Source organism: Equus przewalskii, chromosome 9 (genome assembly GCF_037783145.1).
Source record: "Equus przewalskii isolate Varuska chromosome 9, EquPr2, whole genome shotgun sequence".
Taxonomy (NCBI): Eukaryota; Metazoa; Chordata; class Mammalia; order Perissodactyla; family Equidae; genus Equus; species Equus przewalskii.
The window spans coordinates 68,524,412-68,538,411 of record NC_091839.1 but is presented as its reverse complement, the minus strand read 5'-3'; the positions used below and the strand labels follow the sequence as shown (position 1 = coordinate 68,538,411).

The following is a 14,000-nucleotide window of genomic DNA, read 5'->3' as shown; positions in this document are numbered from 1 at the left end:
TTTGTGACAACTTAATATTGTATTATCTAAATAAATATGGTGTTGAACAAAGTGACAGTGTACAGCTATAAATAAATTTAGCAAGTTCTAACCACTAATATGTATTAAATAAAAGCCATAGAGATCAAGATTTCTTATTTCTGGATTTGGAGGGAAAAAAAAACTGGAGTCATCTCCATCTTTGGATAATATTGTAATTCCTAGTAGTCTGTTTTTTGCAGTATTATTAAACTTATTCTAAAAGGAGTACTAAAACACTTTATTAGTCAGAAAATGAAAGCATTTTAATGCTAAGAGCAAAGTTTTATATGGGATTGTTAGGAAATTGCTTTTTATCTTTGGGTAAACCATTTAATTTTCTTGTGTTTTAATTTATCCATGTGTAAAATTAATACGATAATAATTACCTCGCAAAGATTTTAAATGTCTTAATGAATGTTTGTCTTCTGCTTTGTGAATCATGGATGAAAGATTTCAAATTGCACAGAGTATTTTCGTTTGATTTTTATTTTTTTGTCATTCTTCAGAAATTACTTAGTGCTAATGTGGCAACAGTACATCTATTAACAACATTTTTACTGTAATACTTACAAATTACTTTCCTAATTAAACATTTTGATATTTATTTTTTAAATAGTGGTTTGACATAGAAGTATTCGTTTGTAGAATCTGTCATACATTACTCATATGCAAGTGGAAGTACTTACTATGTAGATTTTCATTGTTAATTGATGTGGTTTTTATTCACTACCTGTTAGAGCTTTTTTGTATTTTGACTTCTTTGGGGTATGAAAGAATCTTCTCAGTGGAGTCCATATTCTATCCTATATCTGGTTTTCTGTGGCTTTTTCAAAATTGCAATGGCTGCTATTGAGTTCTAGTTCATTTAATTCTTGATATTGAGGTTTAGCTATCCGGTTTCTTCTTTTTTTTTTCATTTTAAAAATTATTATTCTTATTTCTTCCTGTGGCCAGTTTGCCAATATTCCTTGCAGAAGAATTCATGTCAGTGGTTTCAAAAATTCATGTTTTCTGGAGCAAATGTAAAATGAAACAGATTTTCTAAGGGTTTTAATTACCCTTGCTCTTACCCTGTAAATCATTGAGATTTACTTTTATATTCCTTCATTAAATAACCATATGGTAAGCTTTAAGGGGACAGGTCTTTACGTTGTTCACATGGCTATATCTAACTGCAAAGGGGCTTGGGAGTCTAGCTTAGTCCTGTGCCCAGCTGTAGTCCAGTTACTGTAGAAGGAGACAACAGCTTTTGGTGCGTAGCTATTGATCGCCGCCGGGGCATTGCTGCGCTTCCCTGTTTCTTGCTCCTCAGAATGTGTACAGGAGGAAGCTGCGGCCTGCTGGCTCAGTTATCCTGTTTGTTATTTGCCGCTTAGTCTAATGAGTGTCCTAGGATTCTTTCTTGGTCTTTATATCCCTTTACTTTAAACTTGGATCTTCCTTGACTCTTTCTCACCTCTATAGCAGTTCTTTTCTGTATGTATTTCCCCCCTGTGTTGTTCCTAAATTCAACATTGTTTCCATATTTTTATGTATTCTTATAATTTCTGAGACTTTAAAAATATTTATGTGTATATGTATTATATTAAATTTGTTTATAGTTATAACAAATTGTATATTGTTAGATAATATGATTATATAATAATATATTTTAAATTATATATAGAAATTATGTATATTTAATGATATGTAATTTAAAACATATTTTAAAATTTCTTTAAACTTTAAAATCTCAGTCTGCTATTTCTATCCAAATCCCCTAGCATGATTTTATTGCTTGTATAAGAGAAACTACCTTACCTATTCGTCCTTTGATTTATGCAGTTACAATGATCCATTAATCTGAAATATAAAGAAAGGAATGTTTCTGTGCTTATTTTCCTAATGTATTTCCATTATTGTAATGATAAGCAATAAATATATGTATCATGCTTTATATTTTACAAAGAACTTACAGGTATATATTCTCATTTATTTCTTGCTACAGTCATGTGAAATAGCTTAGCTAGATTGTATTCTTTTTACCTCATTTTATAGTTGAGGAAAAGAGACTTATTTATGATGACAAAGCTGGTGAGTAAAGTAATCAGGATTCTAATCCAAGTTTTCTGAGTCCAAATTTTGTGTTTTATTCACTATGTTTATTTACATCTTGATGCCTTTTTGTTTTAACTATGGAAATTTCAGTGGTCCAGGTCACATTCCTCCCTTGTAAAATAAAGGGTAGACTAGGTTATTTTAATGGTTCCATCTAGTTCTAAAATTCTATTTCTTGGGTTTTTGGGGATCTCAGCCTAATATTAATATGGATGCCTAAGAGTTTTCACTTAATGAAAGGAGAAAATTATTGTAAGTTCTTCTTGAGATTCTAAGACCCATAGAACTAAGAAGGATCTTAGAAGTTATCCACTTCAAACTCCTACCAATTTCAGGAACCCCTTTGCTGTCGTCCCTGACAGTGGGTTCTCTAGTCTCTGTTTGAAAGGACCCACTGATAGCTTACCTCTTACTTAGGTCTCAGTTTTGGCTATATACGCCTATAGATGGAAAATATAAGCAGCGGAGAAGGGAAGGAAAGAAAATAGAGGAAGGGAGGATAGGGAAAGAGATAGAAGTAAAACAAGGAATAAAAGTGACGTGTAAAATAGGCTGTGTTTTGGTAGTATGATATTAGCAGTTGACTTTGTTGCTAATTATTGTAATCTATGCCATTGGAACATCTTGCCTTAGATTCTTTTAATTTTACTACCTTGGTCCGTGTACCAGATGGAAAAACCTGGGAAATATAACACATTTTGGATTTCCTATTAAATTTTATTCCTGTTTTGTGAATTCTGTTGTGCCATTTATTTTTAAGAAAAACTGGCAGATTTTTTTCTCTTTAGAATTGTGTTCTTAAAGGAAGTTTACAGAAAAAATAACCAGGTAGTTTAATTTAGTTTAATGTTTTAATTTGTGCTAATAGTCTTTCTCTTACTAAGACTGCTTTGAATTTAAAGATACAAAGAAATGATGCATTCCCTGAAGAACATCATGATGGTAGTGGTGGAGTCCATGATTAACAAGTTTGAAGAAGATGAGATACGAAGTCAAGAAAGGCAGAAAAAAATGCAAAAGGAGAAAAACAATAGTTACTGCACAGACAATTGCTCTGATAGCGATGCGTCATTCAATCAGGTGTGTTGTTTAGTTTTGCGTTTATGTCTTGAAATGGTGTTTAATAGTTACTAGCTTCAATACATTCTAATTAGCTAGATTTTTTTCTGCTTTCTAGTTTTAAGATTCAGAAGAAAACAATAAAATAACTTAATATTAAAGATTTAATCCATGAGATAACATCTTCTAGAATTATATGTTCAGTGAATGATTACATTATATGTGAGACTATTCTTAATGAGGTAAGGAAATAAACTAATGGATTTCTGATTTAAAAAAATAGTAACACTTGAAACAAATCTGCTTAAGCTTTAGTTAAATAAAACATCTTATTCCCAATTAATCCTTATTAATCAAAGTTTACATTATAGATGAGATATGAAGATAAAACATTTCCCTTAGCTATTTTCTGGAGATGAAGATTGCTGTGAATTGTTAGTTTTAAAACATTAAGCTTTTATTTTGGTGTGAAGAGATTTGAAGTTTTACATTCTCTTTCCAGGTTATTGGAATCCTTGTCATTTGGATAAAGCGAGCTAAGAGAAAGATAGGCCAGTGGCTAGAGTAGTCCTGATAGAAGACATGAACTTCCACACAGAAACTTTCAGGCCAAATGGAGTCTGTTTGACCTTCGTGTGAATCCTACCTGATATTTTTAGTGAAACATTTCACCTAATTAGCTGTAACACAGGGACATAGCTATAACATAGATCGTAACCATATACCAAAAAGGGATTTGAGGAGAAGGGCGAAACACCAAAAAAGTGTGTATATTGGTCACAGTTACCTTACACAGTCCAAGGGACTTTGTCAATGTGATTAAATTAAGGCTCTTCAGATGGGCAAAGTATCCTGGATGTTATCACAAGGGTCTGTTTAAGAGAGACTCAGGAGGGCCAGTCAGAGAAGGTGCTGTGCAGACTGGAGATGGGGTGATGTGACTGTTAGCTTTGAAGGTGGAAGGAAGCTCATGAGCCACGGAATCGCAGGCAAGGAAATGGGTTCTCCCCAGAGCCTCCAGAAGGAACACAAACCTGCTAATGTGTTTAGACTTCTGACCACCAGAACTGTAAGATAATAAATTTGTGTTGTTTTAAGTCACTAAGTTTATAGTAGCTTGTTACAGCAGCTGTAGGAAACCAATATAACGCTACTGTCCTTACCAGTCACCTGTCTTCTCCACCCTCCACACAAAGGCCAGAGCTTGTCTTCCCTGTTTTTTAATTTCTGGAAAAGAAGATATTGTACCTTCGACTTTGTGTTTGAACTACCTTTTGAGAATATTCTGGGAACAGTCTAAGCTCCATCTTGTTGCTATGCTTTGAATTCTTCCAGTAAGACTTTTTTTGAGTAGCTTTTTTCCTTTATTGGGTGCATGGCCTCTCGACCCTGTCTCTCAGAGTATGTGCTTTCAACTACCCTAATTTATGTGTTGCCCTGATGACTCACATCTTAATCAGAGTATCTCGAGTTCACCCCATTTTCTGGCCTTTCGTGAGATCTTCAAAGCTTTCACAATGCTCTTTTTTGGTGAGGAATTCTACTTTTGAGGATTTCATATTCCTGCTGAGGGAATTATGGGACTCTCATCTCTTTTTCAGCAAGATCAGCCAGAACACTAGGATAACCACAGCCCAAACGCTACTTCAGAGGTTCCTCCACCTTCTAGCTACCCTCGATTAATAAGATTTTGACTATTGTTATTATTTGTCTTATAAACAGAAAAATATAGGGCCTAAAATCTTAAAAATGCAGAGGTGAAAGGGAAAGGTAGCTGAGCTTAGAAAACGAGAACATAGAAGGATTGATAGTGTAGCTGCCTAGAGTCAGGCCTGAGACAGGTGGATTGTTTGGGAGAGCTGGATTGGTGCTGGTGTGAGCTTTTTTTTCCGCTTGCTTGTTTAATAGCAATCTCTTGAGACAATTTAAAACCAGAAAAACTGATTTCTTTGAAAAGTGCTAATATTCTCCTTTATGAATACTTAAAGTTTCTTTATACTTCAAAATATTAATAAATTTTTATTGTTACCTCTCCATGGTAACACTTTTAAAGAAAAGTGCAGAAGTTGTTAAAATATAATGAAAACATCTAAGAAATTAAGAAAAACTGAGTTTACTTGAAAGTGTTTTTAAAACTTTGTTTTTTTTTGAGTTAGTAACTCCGTTCTGTATTTAAGGCTTAATGAAGGGTGGGTGCATAATTTAAAGAGTTTTAGAGGCACTCAAATTTGAAAAAGTTATTCTACATGAAGCTAATGCATTCTCAGTCTTGGAAACAAACCAGTCTGAAATAAACTCCGGTTCTGCCGTTGATGAGCTGTGGACCTTGGCTCCTTAACCTCTCTCTCTGCCTCAGTTTTCTTATCTTTTATAGTGGACGTAGTAACAGAACCTACCTTATGGGGTTGCTTTGTGGATTTAATGGTTTGATGTATGTAAAGCATTTTGAACAATATCTGGCACATACTGAGCACTTATATGAGTGTTCGCTATTACCGTCGTCATCATCGAGTGGTGTTTCTTTTCTTTCCTTTTTCTTTTAAGAATAGGAAAGAAATCATTGTACAGTTAGACATCTTAAAGCCTGCAGTATCGTTAGGTTCAATATTTATATATTTCTGTTATTTCCTATAGCTGTATTGTTTGAACAACAGTAGTAGTTGTCTTTCTTTGACTGGTTGTATTTCAGTTGTTTATACTGTTTACCAACCAAACATTTAAAATAGAGGTTTTTACGGTAAGTTAATTTTGAGCGTGGTTTGATCTTTTTGCTAATTTAAAGTGTAGTCATTGAATAATGTGAATATTCTTTAGTATGTGTTGTAATAAAGTAATTGAGTATGAGAGTTCTGGAAAAATAAAATTATTGAGTACATCTTAGGTTCAATCTTTAGGTAAATTGCATCTGAAAGAGGTGTATCCAAATCTTCTTTTAGCATTTAAGACCTTTAATTTGGATCCATATGGTCAGACAAGAGGACCAAATACATCTTACACTGTCAATCTGTTCTATTTCTTGCTCTTTTCTGCTTAGACTTTGCTCAGAAATTATTTGCTTAGTTTATACTTCACGCATGTAAATATGTTTAAAAAAACCTTTCCTTTTGGAAGTATTTACCTATATTGATGTCACCAACAGATCTATCTCGTGTTGCTTTACGAATCAAGTTGGCAGACACTGCTCCCCTCCTCAAGAATTTTCAATCTGAGAAATATTTAGAACAGCTAACAAATCTGTATTCAATGAAACATTATCTACCTGCTCTAGTTAAATAAGCTTTTATAGTTAGTTGCTATGGTAATTTATGTTCATCCACTTAGACAGAGAAACACAAAAAGAGACCTTTAAAAAAATAGGTAATGTTTAAGGCAGGTGTTAGACTCATTCTGATTTCTAGGGTAGTTCAAATTATTGCTTAACACTTTTTGTTTTTGAGGAAGAGCCCTGAGCTAACATCTGCCACCAATCCTCCTCTTATTGCTGAGGAAGATTGGCCCTGAGCTAACATCCGTGCCCATCTTCCTCTATTTTATGTGTGGGACACCTGCCACAGCATGGCTTGATGAGTGGTGTGTAGATCCACGCCCAGGATCCAAACCAGCAAACCCCGGGCCACTAAAGCAGAGCGTGCAAAATTAACCGCTATACTACTGGGCCAGCCCTTTTAACATCTTTAAAGAGTAGTTTGTACTGTGTTTAAGAAGATAATTAAAAGAATCTTATAGGGTAATAAGTAGATTAATGAGGCTGCTCCAATCAGATGTCTTTTAAATGCTGTGCTTTTCTAATATGCAGTATAACGTGGAGAAAAGGCAAATATGATAGAATTGGGGGACTTCAACTCTTTGGATGTATATTCATCCAACACATATGTATTGGGCATATGCTATGTGCAATATCTGTGTCAGACACTGCAAAAGTACAAAGATGATTCAGATAGCATTATTTCTTCAAGGAGCTTACTTGAGATAGTAAAGAGATAGGATATGTAGGTAAATAGCAATTGTAAGATAGAAATAATGTCATGGGAATTCCAAAGAGGAGTCCTTATAACTAAGAATATCAAAGAGCTGTAGAGGGAAGTATTTCAGATAAGGGAATGGACAAAAGCTTTGAATCAACAAAGACTATGTTGTCATATTTGGGAACCTGTGAGTAGTTTATGTGAAGGATTAGAACAAGAGTTTATGGGGAACAAATTGGAAGGGTAGCTTAAGGCTAGATTATGGCATAAGGGCAAGGATTGTGTCTTAATCGTTATTTATAGTTTCTTGCTATAAAATCATAGTGCCTGGTACATAGCAGGTGTCTAACATGTAGATGCTGAATAAATATTTGAGGAATAAATTAATGCATTCAAAAGCTAAATTGGATTGTATTTTGTAAGTTAAGGGAAAGCATTTTAGGTTTTTGAACAGAAAAGTGTTTGTGAGGGAGATTGACCTGACATTTGTGTGCAGAAGGGCATGAAACGGGGAGAAAGTAGATGTAGGGAGATAAATTAGAAGGTTATCATGGTAGTTGAATAAGGAAGTAAAAAGGGCCTGAACTGAGGAATCTTTGTAGGAATAAATAGGGACTCATGTGAGAATTATTACAGAGGCAGCATCATTAAAGTTAACTATTGTAGTGTTTTGGAGGCAGTAGTGCAAAGTGGGAGTAGACTCAAAGGTCTAGCTATGGTTTCAAGCCTAGGTGGCTGGAAGATGATGGTGTCATGAACCATGCTTACGATTAGGGGGGACGATCAGGTGTGAAGAATGTGGTGAGTTCATTTTCTTTTTTTAGATGTATTGAATTTGAGAAACCAGTAAGGTGCCCTAGTGGTGGAACAGGTAGTTGAAAATGCAGGATTCACTTGGTAGAAACGTTGGGGATAACAGAACGCATGTCATCTGGGCAGAGGTGTTACTACTGACGCCATCAATAGGTGAACCCTTAGGAAACACGTTTTCAGAGGGCCCATAGAGACAGAAGGATGGATCAGAAAAGAGGGTTATCAAACCATAGTGTGCTGGGTAGGAGCATGGGGGCGGTGAATTTGAAGGCAAGAATGATGGTTCTTTAGCTGTAAAGAAGGCTAGAGGGAAGTCAGAGAAGATGAGGACTTAAGAAAAGATCTTTGGATCTGGTGGTCAGCAGTTCACCACAGAGTAATACTGAGGGAAAGAGGAGGGAAGTTGAAGCCTCACCGTGTCGATTAGCCTGGATCATGTCTGTGAAGTGAAAGGCAAAGGCATTTTCAGACAGTAAGGGTCGCTTGCCTGGGCTGTTGTTTGCAAGGAGACTAGAAAATGAATTCTTTGTCATGGGGAGCATTTAAGCAAATGAATCTTGTTGAGATTGAAGTATTTTACCTTTTTATTCACTGCTATTTGACATAATACTGGTTGTCTCACCAATATGAGCTCCCTATAGTTGAGAATGTTCAAACAATGTCTGGCTCCCTATTTATCAGGGCTGTAGAACATGCTTCTTCATTGGAAAAGAAGCTGGATTAGAGTGGAAATCTGTGGAAATCAGTGAATTATACTTTTAGGTTGCTTAATCTTGAATGGGCAGTTGATAGTTGGAGTCAGCTATTTTGTATTTTCTAGTAGAAAACTTCCTGAGAAACATGAGATTTACTTCAAATTTTTAAATTTTATTAATGATAAAAGATTTCGCAATTATCTTCCCCCTTAATTCTTATAATGATGCTTACAAGACAGATGCTTTCATATATACTTACATTTCCTGTTAGTACTTATCATTAGTGAATTTTAACTGCAGTATAATAAACTCAAAATTAAAGCTCTGTTACTTAACATGCAATACTTTTAATTTTAAAAGGTAACATGTGCAGACTTTTCAGCAGTTGAACTATATACTTTTAGAAAGGAGTAAAACTCAGGACACTTTCAAGACTTTTAAAAAATTTTGTGTTAGTTTGAACTATCAGGCTATTTTGTATTTGTTATGGAGTGGCTCTATGTGCCCTGTATTGTTAGGGACATTGTAACATGGTGCGAAGACTGGCTTTGGAGTCATTCTTGTATTAAACAAATGTGTACTGAGTGCCTACTCTGCATCAGGCACTGTTTCAGGTATTGGGGATACTATAGTGAAAAAGACAAAATTCTAAGTGATAAGAGGGCAGCCATGGAAAGCTCTGGAGGAAGGGCATTACCAGGCAGGAGGAATGGCAATGGCAAAGGTTCTTAGGCTAGGGTGAGCTTGGTGTCTTCCAGAGATGGAAAAAAGGTCAGTGTGACTAAAGACTGGAGAACAGAGGGGAAGAAGGGTATGAGCGAGAGAAGCAGAGGCCAAATTATGTAAGTAAACTTTTATATTTGATTCTGAGTCAAGTGGGAAGTCTTTTGCGGGGCTGAAGTAAGGGAGATGAAGGGATTTGATTTATAAGTTTGGGAAGCTCCATGTGACTACTGCTGGAGAAGGGAGCAGGATGGAGTCAGAGCAGAAGCAGGGAGACCATATAGGGTAGTTTGAAGTAGTCTAGACTAGAGTGGATGGCGCCTCAGCCACGGTTTTATCAGGGAAAGGGTAGTGGGTAGTTGGCGCTAAGGTATGTGAAACTCGTGGGTTATTTTGCAGGACTTAATGATATTGGATGTAGGAAATGAGGGAAAGTGAGGAGTTGAGATTGACTCCTATTTTTGACCTAAGTCAAAGTCTGGGTGGATGGTAGTGTCGTTTACCAAGATGAGGAAGTTTGAGGGAGGAGCAAGTTTGACATAAAAAGAAAATCAAGAATTCTATTTTGGACAAGTTAAGTTTGAGGTGCCTGTTAGACATCCACGTGGAAATGTCGAGAGGATAATTATATATGTAACTTTGGTGATGAAGTGGCTGATAGAAATTGGAGTCATCTTGATACACTTACAGAGCTGGCTGAGAACACCTCAGGAGAGAGGATAGATGGTGAAGAGAAGAGGCTCTCTGATGAGGGTGGAAGCCTGAGTTCTGATAGCTGGCTGGCTTGGAGAAGTTGTTTAACCTCTTCTTTTCATATTTCTCACATTTCATAGAGCCATTGTGAACTGGATAGTATAGGGCTTGTTACATAATAGATAAGAAATGCCAACTATTATTATTGCTATTTTTGTTGTTTTTAGATGATGATTTTAGGTATTATTCATATTTAAATTGCCTTTGGCTGGAAAAAGACCCTTTCCTTTTCCAAAATAGCTTACGGTCTACTATAAACTTTTTTCTAGATGGAAGTTTTTACTTCATGGAATTTTTCACCAAAGAGGAAGCCTGGAGAAAGGCTAAGGAAAAGTACAGGAAAGAAAAGGAACAAAAAAATTCAAGCCACATTGTAGCTATGTCTAGGGTACTGTTAGTGCTTTCTTGTTTGTTTTATCTTTCTCTTTCATACAGCTCACATTTCTGGGTACAAAACATTTTGACTTTACATCTTTCGAGTCCCGTAATGTTCTAATGCAATTGCTGAGCAAATAATAGTTTTCATATACATGAGGGTACACTGTTCTACTGGGACGTTCAGTTCCCATTTAAATGCCTTGGGAAACAAAAATTCTAAATTTGCTGCCAAATCAAAATAGGTCAGCCCCTTTTCTTGTTCAGAATGCATTTTGTGCTTGGAATTATATTAAAAAGTCATTTATAGCAATATTTCCAAAAGTCTACTAAATAAATGAATGTTCTGTCAATTGCGTTACAGAGTTACAAATTTTGTCAAGGAAAATTACAATTGATTTTAGACCAGTTGGATCCTGGGCAACCTAAAGAGGTAAGTTTAAAGAATAGCTGTCAAGTTCAGTCAGATATATATATATATGTTTATAATAGATTATGGTCAGTGGCAGCTGGGCTGTTTATCTTGAAGATAGGCCTTTATAATTATGGCAGTGCTAGACATCCCTGCTAGACTTTCTGATTTTGAAATCAAAGGTCACAGAGTAAGGGAGAATTGTCATGGTTTGTAAGAGGAAATTTTTATTTCTAGTTTCAATTTTGAAGGGATGAAGTTATGAGCAGTTGTCCCCCAAACTGTTCTTCACTGTTGCTTTGTATGTAGTCTTTTAGTGATTTCTTTGAAGAAAAAAGAAATCTTCATTTAATGCTCTTTCTGTTTCTAGAAAATGTGAGCAACTTTGATACATACCTTCATTTATTAGAAAAAGAATTTAAAGAAGCAATTTTATTGGGGGCCAGCCTCGTGGCTGAGTGATTAAAGTTCTGTGTGCTCCGCTTCGGTGGCCCGGGTTCGCAGGTTCAGATCCTGGGCACTGACCCACTCCACTCATCAGGCCATGCTCTGGAGGCGTCCCATGTACAAAAGAGAGGAAGATTGGCACAGATGTTAGAGCAGGGTTAATCTTCTTCAAGCAAAAAAGAGGAGGATTGGCAGCAGATGTTAGTGCAGGGCAAATCTTCTCACAAGAAAAAAAAAATAAGCAATTTTATTGAATTGTGTCTGTTTATATTTTAAAAGATTGTATAAATTATTGTTTATGAAATCTTATTTTGTTTGAAAGTCAGTCTGGAATAGAAAATATGGTAGGATTTTTGAAGTATCTAAGACTGTGTATATCTTGCTATTTGGTGTAAATTTTTGAAATTTTCTTCAACTTTTCATTTTAAACTAAATGAATAGTTATGATTTACTCCCACTGATTTTCGAAAAAAATCACAGAATTTTTTTCCTCTGAGCATTTTGCTGTCTGATTTATTTTCTAGGTTCTTAGTAAAGGTAATGTTTCAAAGGATACTGGAGATGGGACTTGACTTTTATGTGACAGTCTTACTGTCTTCTGGTGGATCCTTGGAAATCCATACTTGTTCAGAAAGCTTTATTCTACTTCTGCAAGTAGTAAATTCTTAATGGGATTTTGTCCTAAAAATTAACTAAAAAGGAGAAATTACTTAATGTTTTTGAGCTCTCTCTGTAGTGCCCCTAATCCCTGTCACAAATAAAGTTGTCTTTAGGAGTTGTTTTATATGGATATATAGACACTTTTAAATACATATGTATTGTCTTTTTCACCAAGCGTTTTTACCTAAAACTTGACGCCCTGGTTCAGCATGTCTGGTTTCCTGAGGTCTTAGCTCTTGTCTCTGATTCTTCACCTTTCTTTTTTTTTAAAATATCATTAGCTGTCAGTGATTTCAGCTGGGAAACACCCAGATTTTGAGGGACAGTTGGAGTCAATGTGTTATTGCTCGCTAGCTGGAGAGGGAGTCAGGGAAGCCTTGCTCCGTTCATAATTAGAGTAGAGCTTTTCTTCAGTGCTGTCCCTTAGGTCATATGGTGTTGAGTGAATTCTGACTGGATTTGGAGAAGGATGATTAAGAAGTAAACTTTCTGTGAAAATACAGAAATTCGATTTTCCATCATGCTGCTGAATGACTTTTTTTTCCTACCTCAGTGGTTAGAAGCAGTTAGAAGAAAATATGGTGTAGCAGTGAAAACAAGTTCAAATTAATTGTTTTGTGAGAATTGTTCACATATCCTGAAATGGGAATGCTTCACCAGGGGCATGTCTGAGCAACGTTTTTAAAACTAAAACTCTCAAACAGTAGGACTACCTATGGGGGCCTACTCAAGTGGGGAAAGTGTGGGACAAGGACCCTGGAAAACCTTGCCCTGGTGATTCAGATTCAGCAGCCATCCTTCCTCCTTTTCCACTTAGACGTGTGACCTAGAGTCTAATACACTTAGTCTTTTAACTTTTGTTTGCATAAAACAGTGTTTTTTTCTCTGCTTAACAATTTGTTTAAAAAAATGAGTTCTCAAGAATTGTTTTATAAAAGGGCATCTGATTCTCATCAATTGGCTCTTTAAAACAGTTATTCAGACTGCCTTTCATTGTGTGTTAGATATTTGGAGAATTGGTATTCTAGTGGCTGGGTATTAATAAAAATCTTCTTTTACAAAATTATAGGTGAGATATGAAGCCTTGCAAATGTTATGTTCAGCTCCGCCATCTGATGTACTGAACTGCGAAAATTGGACCACTCTCTGTGAGAAACTGACAATGTGTCTTTCAGATCCTGATCCTGTGTTTAATGTAAGGAAATGCTTATAGAAGTATTAAAAATAACTTGTTTCCCCACTATTCTGGAAACAAATAGAATATGATGATTTTCTCCAATAGTCGCTCAAATATTCCTGGAATTTCAGTTCCAGCTTTTGAATTGTCAAGATTTTCTTTAAAGGAATTAATTTACTATTTCACATTTAGATTCAAAGGATGGTCAATATCATACTTCATTGCCAAATAATAGTAGACTATGTTAATTTGTGCATTTTGTTTTATCTTGTGAGGGGATATCCAAATGTGTCATTGTTTTTTTTTTTTCTTTTTCTGCTTTTTCTCCCCCAGTCCCCCCAGTACATAGTTGTATATTTTAGTTGTAGGTCCCTCTAGTTGTGGTATGTGGGATGCCGCCTCAGCATGGCCTGATGAGCAGTGCCATGTCCACGCCCAGGATCTGAACCGGCGAAACCCTGGGCTGCCGAAGTGGAGTGCGCCAACCTAACCACTCAGCCACGGGGCTTGCCCTGTCATTGTTTCTGAATTAAGAAAAATATTTTAAAAGAATATTTAAAATGTTTTTGAAAGAACTCATGATATATGAAAATCTGAACTTAAAGTGATTAATTAGAATTTATTCTCAAGAGTCCATAAGAATTTTCTTTATACATTTAAGTGTCTATTTAGAGATTGCTTAACTGCCTAAAAAGAGAAGGTAGAAAATGGTCAGGCTAAGAGTTTAGAAGATGATTGAGCTGAATCAGAAAGCAAATATAGAAAATTCCAAAAATTGTAAAATTATGAAGTCAGTAGAGAAG

The 14,000-nt window shown here is 35.6% G+C and overlaps 1 protein-coding gene across 10 annotated transcripts in view; it reads left to right on the top strand.

Moving 5' to 3' along the window:
- Positions 1-14,000, top strand: part of TBC1D32 (TBC1 domain family member 32) — a 187,914-nt gene that overhangs the window by 13,756 nt on the left and 160,158 nt on the right. For 7 of the 10 annotated variants that reach the window (XR_011522049.1, XR_011522050.1, XR_011522048.1 and 4 more), the window contains 3 exons: positions 3,021-3,198; positions 10,866-10,934; positions 13,090-13,215. Coding sequence is in view for 7 of the 10 variants with exons in the window: in XM_070556906.1 (XP_070413007.1) it covers positions 3,021-3,198; positions 10,866-10,934; positions 13,090-13,215 (373 nt within the window). In the remaining 3 variants the exon portion in view is untranslated. Of the gene's footprint in view, positions 1-3,020; positions 3,199-5,026; positions 10,515-10,865; positions 10,935-13,089; positions 13,216-14,000 lie in introns of those variants that run through there. The other 3 variants (XM_070556904.1, XM_070556905.1, XM_070556907.1) reach the window with 2 other exon arrangements.